This window comes from Opisthocomus hoazin, chromosome 7 (genome assembly GCF_030867145.1).
Source record: "Opisthocomus hoazin isolate bOpiHoa1 chromosome 7, bOpiHoa1.hap1, whole genome shotgun sequence".
Taxonomy (NCBI): Eukaryota; Metazoa; Chordata; class Aves; order Opisthocomiformes; family Opisthocomidae; genus Opisthocomus; species Opisthocomus hoazin.
Window position 1 is genome coordinate 46,346,557 of NC_134420.1, and position 15,099 is coordinate 46,361,655.

At 43.2% G+C, this 15,099-nt stretch overlaps 1 protein-coding gene across 4 annotated transcripts in view; it reads right to left on the bottom strand.

Annotated features, from left to right (window-relative positions):
• The window catches only part of SLC25A21 (solute carrier family 25 member 21), a 268,104-nt gene that overhangs the window by 25,416 nt on the left and 227,589 nt on the right, over positions 1–15,099 (bottom strand). For 3 of the 4 annotated variants that reach the window (XM_075425453.1, XM_075425455.1, XM_075425454.1), the window contains exon 4: positions 7,708–7,774. In XM_075425453.1, the coding sequence (XP_075281568.1) occupies positions 7,708–7,774 (67 nt within the window). Of the gene's footprint in view, positions 1–2,997; positions 3,187–7,707; positions 7,775–15,099 lie in introns of all 4 variants that reach the window. The other variant, XM_075425457.1, reaches the window with a different exon arrangement.

The following is a 15,099-nucleotide window of genomic DNA, read 5'->3' on the forward strand; positions in this document are numbered from 1 at the left end:
AGTACAAATGTAGTAGCAGATACTATCGTCTCTCCCAAGAAATCACCTTCACATCTTTAATATAATATACTGCAATCATTTTCACATTTCTCAGATACTAGTCTACTTCTCATCAGAGAAATGTAATTGCAGATTTTAAAGACGGAAAATCTGTAGATTTCTATAATCTTACTGTCAACAGACACTTTTCTTCTAGTTTTGGCTCTTTACAAACAAACCTTTCATCTGATTGTCTGCTTCCAGTCAGGGGTGCTCAGAAGCTCTGAGCATTTGCGATTCCTTAGAGGATGAGTTTTGAAAGCTGTACTCTTTTGTGTTTGAACTTCAAGAAAGAAACGAGAAGCACAGTTTCACCCGCACCAACATGCAGAAAGGCAACTATCTGTAAATGGTTCACCTTGCAACCTGACACTTCTTGCCACCCAAATCCATTAATTTTCAGAACATTTTCTGTGAAATCTTCTAAAAATCAATGTAGGATAAATTAACAGCTTCTTTCTTCCAAGAACAGTGTTGAGAATAATCCTGACAACACTGAAGTCAGTAAGCAGCTTCTCATTGACATATGCAGACAGACTTTCAATGCTTATTTCCTTGTCTGTGGACACAAAGTCTAAGATGCGTCAGTAAAGGTATACTCTAAAGAAAGGGTATTTGTAACATTATACAAATTATTGGCAAGATGCCCTCTGGAATAGAGCACACAATCCTGGCCACCCTTGTTCAAAAAAGATGAAATCAGAGTATAGCATATTCAAAACAGGGCTACCAGGACCATAAGGAGAACTTAAAGATTTTTTAAGAATGAAGACTGAAGGAGAATAAATGCTTGCCTTGTTTAATCTAGCAAAAGAGAGGCTGCAAGCTTTTTCACAACCAAAGGAGTGGGGTCCTGAAACAGTCTTCCAATAACAAGAATGGGGAAAAAATCTTCATCACTTGTAAGGGAGACTTTGATAAGTTTATGAAGGAGATTACAGAACAGCAGGGGACTAGACTTGCTGACCTAAGACATCCTTTCAATCCAGTGCTTCCATGTACAGCAAATCTCCCTCAAACCCATGTTGTTTCAAACTCATATTCTGCAAGCATGCTGCTGAAGCCACTGAAAAAGCACTTCAGGCTGATGCCACATAAGATGGTTCTGAGGGCAGTGAAAACCATCTTCTAGGATGAGGAATCAGGACAGCAGAAAGTCTTGCAGGTTATAAAGAGTAGATATCTGAATTCCAGGTAAAACCAAAGATATTGGAGGCGTTACTCCATGCAATTTTCACTCATGGAACAACGTAAGGTCCATAACTACAGCTCGCTATTTGTGAGTCCTGTAATCTGTCCAAGAAGTATTCATGATTTTGCGCTCAGAGGCTTTTACACGCACAATAAAAACCCGTCACAGCTTCACCAAGACTGCATCAGCACAGGTGGATGTCTACTAGCGGAAGAGCTGTCACATCCCTGTATAGCAAAAGTAAATAACTAGAACCTCTGACTTTCCTGGCTGCTTTCCAAAGCTGACCTGTAACAGTTGATTAGTTTCGAACAAGCTGATTCAAATGAAGGTGGGATCCTCTGGAAGTCTGCGCATTTTGCTCCCACACGTCAGGCCGTGATCCCTCACATAGCACCTGCCCATGCTTGTGACAATCAAATTGTTTCACTATGAGAGGAAGACAACGGGAAATGAGGTCAACAGAGATGTGGGAATCATAAGAAACATAAGGGAATAGAGTTTTTCAGACAAAACAGAAAGACTGGATGACCTGTGCTGGGCCTCAGACAAAGACGACAAGCTCAGTCCCTCAGGCCTCAGTTAACCACAGACCTATCAGAACAAAACAGCTTTTCCATTAGCCACTTGTACAGGAACATGAGTAATAAGCACCACACTGTCTTTTAAACTTGTTTAGAACCCTAGTCTGTGACAAAGTCAGAAAGATTCTTCAGTCACGACCTTCAAACAAAAAGTCACTAGAATCACATCAAAACCGTCAGAGAACCGGGTGTTAATGTGACAATAATGCCCCACATTTAGAGCAGGAGGGAATATGTATACATAATACAAAATGAGGATGTTAAATTCTGAAAACTGAAGGACTGATATGCTGGCCAGTGGATAGATACTTTTTTATTCTCAGTAGGGATTATTATCTCATTTTGCAGAAAAGGTCCTAGAATCGGGGCCCAGATTTTAACTGCCCTCCAAATAGCGTACAGATTGAACACTAATCTTGCAAACATCCTGCAAATATGTTAAAAATTATTGTACTGGCATTGCCAATAATCAGAAAAGATAGAACTGTTACTTCGACTGCAGGTCCATCTTTTTGGATAACTGAAGATATTTTATATGTGAAAGGAAGTCTCTGAGAAAGTGCCAGTTGTGGGTGGGTGAGTTACTTCACTGGACTAAATTAATTTCTTATTGTGATAAAGTTTGCTTTATTCTCTCTCCAACATCTTTCTACTCGTTGTTACCCTCCTAACCTTTAATGGAATTTCTGGTATTCCTTAATGTTTTTCATAGTGTTATAGATCTGTAAAACTGTTGTAATAAAGGCAGAAATACATTACCTAGCAATTTTTTCGTCTTCAAAATGTTACCTTAAAAATCAATAGCTTCCTAGAGTCATAAATAAAATAACTACTAAATAGTAACTATGTTTTAAATCATTTTTTAAAGAAAACAAATCGACAGCAATAAAACTCAATATAAATGTTGCTAGGTGTACTAGAGGGGCTAGTACACATACAATTTTGCCAAAAAGTATCTAGCTATATCATACAGATCTATATCATGTACGTTCACCCAAAATGTTTTCAAAAACACAGCGTAATCTTTTTCTCTATAGTTGTATTAAGTTAATAGCTTTGTGCAAAAACATCTCAGAATAAATGTAGGCAAAACATGCTTCTATGTATATAATAAACAATATTGTCCATGTGGCAAAGATACACTTTAATTCAAGTTACACAGAAAACAGCCAAAGTACTTACCAGATGTCTCAATAACTCTAAGGTAAAAAATATATGCTTGAAACAAGATGTCTGGGAACACATGAACAATATAAATTTGCCCCAAAAGTTCATCTGTTAACCATTGTATTGGCATCATCACTTCTTTCCTCCAAGTTCAGTCTAACACAAAGTTATAAACTTTGACTTTTCATCTTCCAGAAATACCAGCTTTCTTTTTAGAAGGGAAATAAAGAGAGAAAAAAAGAAAGACCAAGACAGACATAAGAACGTAGTTGACTAAAAGTGAAGCTGTGTCTTCGACACTTAGCTGAATAACTGAGGCTAAATAACTTCATTACAGTAGCTTTCTTTTTACTTGCAAATATCCACACCAGATAAATACAATATTCCAGTAGCACATGTACATTTCTTCTCAGTACAAAATTTCCCTTGTCCTTTCTCTATACACTTTTACGAGATACAAAAGACACTATAACTCGAAGTTTTCAGAAAAGTTCTTTACAAACACAAACCAAGGTTGCTGGAACCTAGAAATTGCCTCTCTGCTTTTTATGATTTCTCAAGTCTCTAAATCATAGATGTGGATGTAGCCTTCCTCTAAATCTCACTAGTCAGTTTGGCAGTGGACAAGGGACATCTTGGGGCCTGTTAAAATGAGGAAAACTATTAGAAGAATAAAAGGTGGAGAGTGAGCCAAAGGAAACAGTGACTTTTCCATTGGGGTCATACCCAAATAAGATTAGTGGAAATTTGAGCCAAGATAGATTCTCTTCTCTTCAGGTCAAAGCATAGGTATAAACTCCACTTTGGACGTTAGAAACTAAAATCATAGAATAATAGAATCTTTTAGGTTGGAAAAGGCTTTTAAAATCATCAAGTCCAATCATTAACCTAGCACTGTTAAGTCCACCACTAAACCACGTTCCTAAGCACCACATCTCCACATCTTTTAAATACCTCCAGGGATGGTGACTCAACCACTTCCCTGGGCAGCCTGTGCCAATGCCTGATATCCTTTCGGTGAAGAAATTTTTCCTAATATCCAGTCTAAACCTCCCCTGGCACAACTTGAGGCTGTTTCCTCTTGTCCTATTGTTTGTTATCTGGGAGAAGAGACCAACACCCATCTTGCTACAGCCTCCTTTCAGAGAGCTGTAGAGAGCAATAAGGTCTCTCCTCAGCCTCCTTTTCTCTAGGCTAAACAACCCCAGTTCCCTCAACTGTTCCTTGTAAGACTTGTTCTCTAGGCCCTTCACCAGCTCCATTGCTCTTCTCTGGACACGCTTCAGCACCTCAATGTCTTTCTTGTAGTGAGGGGCCCAAAACTAAACACAGTATTTGAGGTGCGGCCTCACCAGTGCTGAGTACAGGGGCATGATCGCCTCCCTACTGCTGCTGGCCACACTATTGCTGACACAAGCCAGGATGCCGTTGGCCTTCTTGGCCACCTGGGCACACTGCTGGCTCACGTTCAGCTGGCTGTCAACCAGAACCCCCAGGTCCTTTTCCGCCATGCAGCTTTCCAACCACCCTTCCCCAAGACTGTAGCATTGCATGGAGTTGTTGCGACCGAAGTGCAGGACCCAGCACTTGGTCTCAACCCATCGATCCAGCCTGTCCAGATCCCTCTGAATATCCTTCCTACCCTCGAGCAGATCAACACTCTTGCCCACCTTGGTGTCATCTGCAGACTCACTGAGGGTGCACTTGATGCCCTCATCCAGATTGTTGACTAAGATATTAAACAGAACTGGCCGCAGTACTGAGCCCTGAGGAACACCACTCGAGACCAGCTGCCAAACAGATTTAACCCCATTCACCACAACTCTTCAGGCCCAGTCATCCAACCCATTTTTTACCCAGTGAAGAGTACACCCATCCAAGCCATGAGCAGCCAGTTTCTCCAGGAGAATGCTGTGTGAAATAGTGTCAAAGGCTTTACTAAAGTCCAGGTAGACAAAATCCACAGCCTTTCCCTCATCCACTAAGTGAGTCACCTTGTCGTAGCAGGAGATCAGGTTAGTCAAGCAGGACCTGCCTTTCATAAACCCATGCTGACTGCATCTGATCACCTGCTGTCCTGTACGTGCCACATGATGGCAGTTGAGATGACCTGTTGCGTAACATTCCCTGGCACCGAGGTCATACTGACAGGCATATGCTGGCATTGAGGAAAGGCTGAGGGAGTTGGACTTGTTCAGCCTGAAGAAGAGAAGGCTGTGAGGGGACCTAATAAACGCTTATAAATATCTTAAGGGTGGGTGTCAGGAGGATGGGGCCAAACTCTTTTCAGTGGTGCCCAGTGACAGGACAAAGGGCAATGGACACAAACTGAGGCACAGGAAGTTCCATCTGAACATGAGGAAGAACTTCTTCACTCTGAGGGTGACGAAGCACTGGAACAGGCTGCCCAGGGAGGTTGTGGAGTCTCCTTCTCTGGAGGTATTGAAGATCCGCCTGGACAAGGTCCTGTGCAGCCTGCTGTAGGTGACCCTGCTTTGGCAGGGGGGTTGGACTAGATGACCCACAGAGGTCCCTTCCAACCCTGAACATTCTGTGATTCTGTGATTCTGTGATCCAGGTTCTTACAAGGAATTACTGTCCTGCCCTATTCTGTCACTGAATTCTTCTAATGTAGAATACAGCTGATGTCTCAAGGTAACTTGAAGTCCTCCTGGTGTCCTAGGAACAACATAAAATTTAAAGGAGTAGTGTAAAGAATTAAATAATTCAATGATTTAAGTAAAAAAAACTTGTTTAGCATTCAAACCTGATTCTCACGGTTGCAGAAACACTACTGAGTCCTCACAGAAATGCCCAAGAATTAGGCAGAAAGCTTCCCAACAAGGAAGCCCTAGGATGACATTTAAGGAGTTGTGAGCTTATGATGTACAACAAGAGGCTGAGACAACAGAGTCTGTTTAGCCCAGAGACGAGAAGGCTAAGGCAATCTAATTCCTGTTTTCCAGTATTTAGAGATTACACAGAAGACAAAGCCAGACTTTCTCAGATGTCCACAACAGAAGCATGAGAGGCAGTAGGTAAAAGTTGCAACAGGCAAATATGGATTTGGTATAAGACAAAATTCCTCATGGTGAAAGCAACCAAGCACTGGAGCAGGAGCACAGAGATGCTGCAGTCTCCGTCCCAGAAGATTTTCATATCTTGACTCGACAAGGCATCCGAGCAACCTGACTTCACCATGAAGTCAGCCCTGCTTTGAGCAGGAGGCTCACCAGATGACTTCCCAACTTAAATCTTTCTATAATCTACAATTATATTGATTATTGTGGGTTTAAGCTAGTTTAATCAGTTTGAGTAAGAGAAAATGACTCTAGGTTTTTGAATGATTCAGGTTGGTAAGAAAGAAACTAAACCTGGGTTTGTATTTTAACTACATATATGCTGAAATTTAAAAAGCATGATCAGATGGACTTTGGCCTGTTTCAAATGAAATGAAATGGAGAGACAGAGGAAACTTCACAGCCCAGAGAAAATGAGTTACTAGGAATCGTCTAAATATCATCCTTCTGTTCTTTACTGCCACTTTGCTATTAAATAGAACATTAGTCTTCTTAGCTGTATTAAATAATTTTGAGATAGGTGACATATGTTGTTTGCATCTGCAATGCCAATGCAAACAAGAAGATGACATTACCAGAACTCCTTTAGGATTCTGTTACAAGGTCACATCCTGTCACTTTATACAAATATTATTCCTCTGTAAAGGAATTGGAATGTGAATGATTAATTGCAGACTGAGGACCAGAATCATATGCAGCCTTTTTAGAAGGAAACTAAAAAAAAGAAAGAGAGGAAAATCAAGACATTCTGTATAATAACTGCTTATAGACACATTTGGTGCAACTATGTGAAACTTTGAAGTTTTGAAGTAAAAGACAAATATCTGTTTGTAACACAATGGATGATTTTATAGATTTAGAACTTTAAGATGAGGTGCTTAATTACTATGTTTTAATTAAAAAGGTTGCATGGAAACTGAAAAAAACTGACGAATTATTTTGCTCAGGAAAGTTACTAAAATAATGTTCTACAAATCAACCTAAAGGATAATAAAAGAAAATCAGATCAACACTTGACAGCAAATACACTTTGATAGGCTAGCATCTATTTCAACTGTAAGAGAGTTGGAATAAAACGTTCTTTGCATGATGAAGAGTTGTACCCATTACTATGTTCAATCTGTAAAAAAGTGAGAGTAAGGAGTAGAGTGCTCTTTGGAGAACAAGAAAACTCGGGGCAGCACTTCAAACCTACAGATCTACTACTTCAAGTTACTGAGTAAGTACTTAGGAGTGGCTTCTTTAATGGCTTCTTGTGTTAATTTATTAAGTTGTTCTTCATACTTTTGCAAGTTCCTAGGTATTTTCAAAATGTCTAAACCAGAGGTAATTATGAGGCTAAAATATCACTTAAGGTATTTTCTTAATTTTGATTGTATAAACTAATTGTAATTTGTTTTTCAGTAACATTACATGCACAGGTCAAAAATAGCCTAGCATTTAAGAGCCTTATCCTACACTTCTTAATCAAACACAGTTTTTATTGTGCTATTAACAGGAAAGTTTCCTCCTAGTAAAAATCAGAGTATTAATATGCCAAATAAGTTTAAGATTCTAATGTCAATCAGTGGGGGAGAAATAAAATGTTTTACAGCTGCCACTGTCCCTGCTCTTCTTTTCAAAGGAGGAAGTATGAGGTCTTTACCTTCACTGCCCTTTTGGGTGTCTCAGCCAAGATGGGAGGAAGTATTCCTTTGTAGAAGCCAAGCAATCTATTGAAGATAAAAACTTTTTTTTTTTTTTTTTTTATGGATAAGCAACCTATTATTACCATACTGCTAATTCTATTTTCACTTTTAAGTAAAGCAACTCACATTTCAGCAATTCCAAGCATACAGACAAATAACGATAGTCTTTGCTTACTTGCTAAGTAATGTGCTACCAATTCTATTATGTGCTGGTGAGATGGTATAAAAAAATCAGCAATGAATAAGGAAAAATTCAATCATTTTTTTCTGAGTAGACAAGAATTTGTATTTAAATGAAGAGGAACAGTTTTGACAATGAAGAGCAAGTGTTATTTAATGATTTTAAATTTCTTGACATAGCAATGATAATATTAAAAACTGAAGTCACAAAATAAAGATTTGGAAAAAACAAGAAACCTTCATGCTAATCTTCAGATGCTAGGTTAAGGCATCTTTTAAAGTTTAGTTTTAAATATGCCTCAAAACAGATGAAGTGTTTTTTCTGACAACTTAGTTTTAACACAAGTTAGCTATTCACAGAGTCATAACAGAATGTAACATAGTATCATAGAATAGTTGGGGTTGGAAGGGACCATAAAGGTCATCTGGTCCTACTTCCCTCAATGAGCAGGGACATCTTCAACTCAGTCAAGTTGCTTGGAGTCTCATCCAACCTGACCTTGAATGTTTCCAGGGATGAAGCATCTATCACCTCTCTGGGTAAACCGTTACACCAACCTCATTGTAAAACATTCCTTATATCCAGTCTAAATATACCCTCTTTTAGTTTAAAACCATTACCCCTTGCCCTGTTGCAATAGGCCCTGCTAAAAAGCCTGTACCCATCTTTCTTACAGGCCCCATTTAAGTACTGGAAGGCTGCAATCAAGTCTCCCTGGAGACTTCTCCAGGCTGAACAGCCCTAACTCTCTCAGCCTGTCCTCACAGGAGCGGTGTTCCAGCCCTCTGATCCTTTTTGTGGCCCTCCTCTGGACCTGCTCCAACAGCTCCATGTCTTTCCTGTGCTGAGTGCTCCAGAGCTGGACGCAGGACTCCAGCTTGGGTCTCACCAGAACGGAGCAGAATCACACCCCTTGACCTGCTGGCCACACTGCTCTTGATGCAGCCCAGGATACGGTTGGCTTTCTGCGCTGTGAGCGCACATTGCCAGCTCATGTTCAGCTTTTCATCCACCAGTACCCCCAAGTCCTTCTCCTCAGGGCTCCTCTCAATCCCTTCATCTCCCAGCCCGTATTGATACTGGGGGTTGCCCTGATCCAGGCGCAGGACCTTGCACTGGGCCTGTTGAATCTCATGATGTTCACACGGGCCCACTTCTCGAGCTCATCTGGGTCCCTCTGGGTGGCATTCTGTCCCTCAGGCACGTCAACCGCACCACTCATCTTGGTGTCATCTGCAAACTTGCTGAGCATGCACTCAATCCCGCTATTGATGTAACCGATAAAGATATTAAACACTACTAGTCCCAGTATGGACCCCTGAGGGACACCACTTGTCACTGATCTTCATCTGGATACATATGTATTTCATCTTGGAAAAAAAAGTTGGGCAATAGCTTGCTACTGTACTCATTCAGGTCTTTGCCCCTCTCTTGCCTGGCTCCATAAACACCTAAGGACTTTACAATAGCTGCTGACTTTTGGACCTGGTCTGAAGCTAAAGACCCACTTGTTATTAAGCTTTGCTTTTCATCACCTAAATTATATATATATATATATATACACACATATATATATATATAGCCTGCTATAAGCACACATGGCATTTGCAGCCAGCCTGAGCTCTGCTCACAAGGCCAATGTAGACGCACAACACTGGGTCTTGGGAATGCTTCAGATGACGCAGTTCCTAAAATCCCCAGGTGTGGTAAAAGTAACATAGTTCTTGTCTGCTAGATCTCCATATTAACCTAGATAGTGCATGGGAAGAGTTCAGAAATGCATCTAATGCGGTGAGCAAGAAACTACCTTGCTAGCCAACAAGGGTATATCTTACAGCTTCTCCATCCTCAGAGTTTATACACTTCTTTCAAGACTATGAGAGGATTCTGTCTACAGAAGAAATCACTTCTTAAAGCAAAGCACTTGTGTCTTTTTAAAATATTGAAAGGTGTTGATTTTGAAAGGTGTTGATTCATCCTTTAAAACAGCCTATTACTTGGCATATCTTTGCAGGGTGTGGAAGAGTCACTACATCAACAGGTTCTCCTACAGTTATCCTGTGCACGTCAAAGGAGAACAAATACATTTATGTTCCTCATGTGAATGTAAAATACCACAAATACTATACCATTTTTTCCACCTAAGGCTTCTCTCTATTTCTCTTCTTAAGCTACCCTGATATAAATAAAGTAATTTATGCTTTGTAGGATGCTCCAGAGTGGGAATATTTCTTATCCTTCCTCTGAAGTAAGCAAGTTGTGAATTCCAGTCCATGATAAAAGGAAACTCGGAGCATTTTATACAACAACGGTTTTATGACAAAACACTGAACGTCCTTGGGTAGGAGATATCAGGAATTCAGTTGAGTTGCCAGATGTTTGAATTTCCCCGAAGTCTCACTTTCCTAACATAAACATATATACCTACATACATATACCTATGTCTATCCACGTAAATAGATAAATAGAAATTTACAGATATGGATATAACAATACAGACATACTGGATCCCATCTTAGTCTTTAATGGCTGATGCATATTCAGAGTATATTCTTGCTGATTCAGCAAGCTATTGAAATGTTGAATAACTTTAAGCATGTGATTCATACACTTTAATGTGAGTTCAGACTCAAACTGAGGTCCAAGAAGGATCAGCTACACAGAACACAGTTCCCTATGGACACTTTCTTCCTTTCAGCTACAACAGGCATCTATTCACAGGTGTAGCTCTGACTACAAAAAAGTGAGACCCAAACTTGGTCCAGATTTTCTCATTAGTGAGAGATGCATAAGCAGAGAAACATGCAGTGTAAAGCAAGAATTCAGTTCTAAAAACACACAGCAGCATTACCTAGCCTTACACAGCAGTACAGGTTGCTCTTCCAGATTGCTTTCTTGTATACTCAAATGTCCATGGAATGTGGAAAGAGGGACAGGCCACTTGGGAAGAGTACAGAAACGTGGTGAGAGCGTGCAGGGATGCGACGAGGAAGGCCAAGGCTCACCTGGAATTGAAGCTGGCAAGGGATGTCAAAAACAACAAGAAGGGCTTCTTCAACTACATCAGCAGCAAAAGGAAGGCTAGGGACAACGTGGGGCCGCTGCTGAATGAGGCGGGTGTCCTGGTGACGGAGGATGCGGAGAAGGCAGAGCTAATGAATGCCTTCTTTGCTTCAGTCTTCAGGGCTAAGACTGGCCCTCAGGAATCCCAGGCCCCGGAGGTAAGAGAAGAAGCCTACAAAGAGGACGACTTTCCCTTGGTCGAGGAGGACTGTGTGAGGGATCGCTTAAGTGATCTGGATGTCCACAAATCCATGGGCCCCGATGGAATGCACCCACGAGTGCTGAGGGAGCTGGCGGATGTCATTGCTGAGCCACTCTCCATCATCTTTGAGAGGTCCTGGAGGACAGGAGAGGTGCCCGAGGACTGGAGAAAGGCCAATGTCACTCCAATCTTCAAAAAGGGCAAGAAGGAGGACCCAGGGAACTACAGACCGGTCAGCCTCACCTCCATCCCCGGTAAGGTGATGGAGCAGCTTATCCTGGAGGCCATCATGAAGCAAGTGGAAGAAAAGAAGGTTATCAGGAGTAGTCAGCATGGATTCACCAAGGGGAAATCATGCCTGACCAATCTGATAGCGTTCTACGATGACATGACTGGCTGGGTAGACGAAGGGAGAGCCGTGGATGTTGTCTACCTTGACTTCAGCAAGGCTTTCGACACAGTCTCCCATGATATCCTCCTAGGGAAGCTGAGGAAGTGTGGGCTGGATGAGTGGTCGGTGAAGTGGATAGAGAACTGGCTGAATGGCAGAACTCAGAGGGTTGTCATCAGCGGCGCTGAGTCTAGTTGGAGGCTGGTGACAAGTGGTGTCAGGGGTCAGTCTTGTTTAACTTCTTCATCAACGACCTGGATGAAGAGTTAGAATGTACCCTCAGCAAGTTTGCTGATGACACCAAACTGGGAGGTGTGGTAGATACACCAGAAGGCTGTGCTGCCATTCAGCGTGACCTGGATAGGCTGGAAAGCTGGGCAGAGAGGAACCTGATGAGGTTCAACAAGGGCAAGTGAAGGGTCATGCACCTGGGGAGGAACAACCTCATGCACCAGTACAGGCTTGGGGTGGACCTGCTGGAGAGCAGCTCTGCGGAGAGGGACCTGGGTGTCCTGGTGGACGACAGGTTAACCATGAGCCAGCAGTGTGCCCTGGCTGCCAAGAAAGCCAATGGGATCCTGGGGTGCATCAAGAAGAGTGTGGCCAGCAGGACGAGGGAGGTTCTCCTTCCCCTCTACACTGCCCTGGTGAGGCCTCATCTGGAGTACTGTGTCCAGTTCTGGGCTCCCCAGTTCAAGAAAGATGAAGAGCTACTGGAGAGAGTCCAGCGGAGGGCTACGAGGATGGTGAGGGGACTGGAGCATCTCCCCTACGAGGAGAGGTTGAGGGAACTGGGCTTGTTCAGCCTGAAGAAGAGAAGGCTGCGAGGGGACCTTATAAATGCCTACAAATATCTGAAGGGTGGGTGTCAGGAGGATGGGGCCAAGCTCTTTTCAGTGGTGCCCAGTGACAGGACAAGGGGCAATGGGCACAAACTGAGGCACAGGAAGTTCCGTCTGAACATGAGGAAGAACTTCTTCCCTCTGAGGGTGACGGAGCACTGGAACAGGCTGCCCAGGGAGGTTGTGGAGTCTCCTTCTCTGGAGATATTCAAGACCCGCCTGGACAAGATCCTGTGCAGCCTGCTGTAGGTGACCCTGCTTCGGCAGGGGGGTTGGACTAGATGACCCACAGAGGTCCCTTCCAACCCCTACTATTCTGTGATTCTGTGATTCTGTGATTCTGTACGCAGCTATTGACTATAAAAACCTTGTAACATTCCCAGGGTCTCTGAGGGTCTCAGGGAAAACTGTTCAGAGAGAATGTGGAGGGGATGGATATACCAGTAATTTGAGCAACAGATCTGTCATCTCAGCAATCATGCGAGGCAGGTACCTCACTGTCTGCTCATCCAGCCCGTACTTCAATAGCTTCTCTATGAGGATCTTACGGGAGACAGTGTCAAAAGACTTACTGAAGGCTAGGCAGGAAATGTCCACTGCTCTCCCCTCCTACACCAAGCCAGTCATTTCATCACAGGTTATCAGATTGGTCCAGCATGGCTTGCCCTTTGTGAATCCATGCTGACTGCTCCCAGTCATGGCCTTGTCCTTCATGTGCATGGAAATGGTTTCCAGCATTAGTTGCTTCATCACCTTCCCAGGGATAAAGGTGAGCCTGACCAGCCTGTAGCTCTCTGGATCTTCCTCCTTGCCCTTTTTGAAGATAGGAGTGACATTTGCTTTCTTCCAGTCCCCAGGCACCTCTCTCAGCTGCCATGATTACTTAAAGATAATTGAGAATGACCCTGCAACAATATCAGCTAGCTCCCTCAGCACTTGTGGGTGCATCCCATCACGGCTCACAGACTTCTGTACGTCAAGTTTGCTTGAGTATTCTCTAACCTGATCCTCTTCCACCAGGGGTAAGTCTTTCTTATGCCAGATCTCCCTCTCTCCAGCACTTGGGATTTCTGAAGGCTGGTCTTGCTACCAAAAACTGAGGCCAGGAAGGCATTCAATATTTCAGCCTTTCCCATGTCCTGTGCCACCAGGGTCTTTGCCCCATTCAGCAGCAGTCCCACATTTTCCCTAGTCTTCCTTTCACCACTTAGATGCTTATGGAAGCACTTCTTGTTGCCCTTGACACCCTCACCAAGCCCAACTCCAGGTGGGCTTTGGCTTTCCTAACCATGTCTCTGCATGCTCAGACTGTCTCTATACTCCTCACACATTACCTGTCCCTGCTTTTGCTTTCTGTATACTCCCTTTTTATGTTTGAGTTTTGCGAGGAGCACTTTGCTCAGCCACAATGGCCTCTTGGCATTTTTTTCTGACTTCCTGTGTGTTGGGATTGACTTCTCTGGAGTGTAGGTGATCCCTGAATACTTCCTCTGGAGTGTAGGTGATCCTCAAATACTATCCAGCTTTTCTGGACCCCTCTTCCCTCCAGCGCCTTATACCATGGGACTTTTCTAAGCAGATCCCTGAAGAGGCCACAGTCTGTTCTCCTGAAGTGCAGGGTTGTGATCTCACTTTTTGCCCTGCTCCTTCCTCTCAAGATCCTGAACTACACCACCTCACAGTCACAATAACCAAGGTTCCATTTGATCTTCACATTCTCAGTGAGGCCTTCCTCATTTGTGAGTATGAGGTCCAGCAGAGCACCTCTCCTCATTGGCTCCTCTTTCACTTGTGTCAAGAAATTATCATTAATGCTCTCCAGTAACCTTCTAGATTGCTTATGTTCTCCTACTTTGTCCCTCTAGGAGGTATCAAGGTGGTTGAAGTCCCTATGAGGATCAGGGTCTGCAAACAGGGGGCTGATTCTAGCTGTGTGTAGAAGGCTTCATCCACTTATTCTTCCTGGTCAGGCAGCCCATAGTAGACACCCACTACAAAGTCACCAGTATTGGTCTGCACTTTAGTCCTTACCCATAAGCTCTCATCACCCACCCTCATGCACAGCTCCATGCACTCCAGCTGCTCTCTCCCATAAAGTACAACTCGCCCTCCTTGTTTTCGTGGCCTGTCCTTGCTAATGAGCCTGTATCCCTCCACTGCAGCACTCCAGTCATGAGACCCACCCACCGTATCTCTGGGATCTCAATGAGATCCTACCCTTGCCGCTTCACAGAGATCTCTAATTCCTTGTGTTTACACCCCACACTGCACACCTTAGTGTGCAGGCACTTCAGAGCGACTTCCTTGCTTACATGCAAATGCTTGAGGTGATGCCACTTAAGCCCTGTTTTGTTCATTTTGTGTTCCTGGTTGTTCACATCACCTCAGGCGCTTTGCTTGTCAGCCTGTCCATTGCTCCCTCAGAGCTATGGTAACTCTCTCCCTCCCTTGTGGTTCCTGGTTTAAAGTCCTCTTTACCAGGTCAGCCACCCTGCGGCAAAGATACCTGTGCAAAGATATCACTCGGCAAGTCATGTCAAGCTGATCTGCTTATTGCAGCTGTAAGGTCAGTTCTGAAGATTTTCTCCTGGACAAATCTCTGCTGTGAACCAGGAGCTCAGCAACTATATTGATGGCTCTACAAATCCCTAAAATTTTAAGGCATCTGTA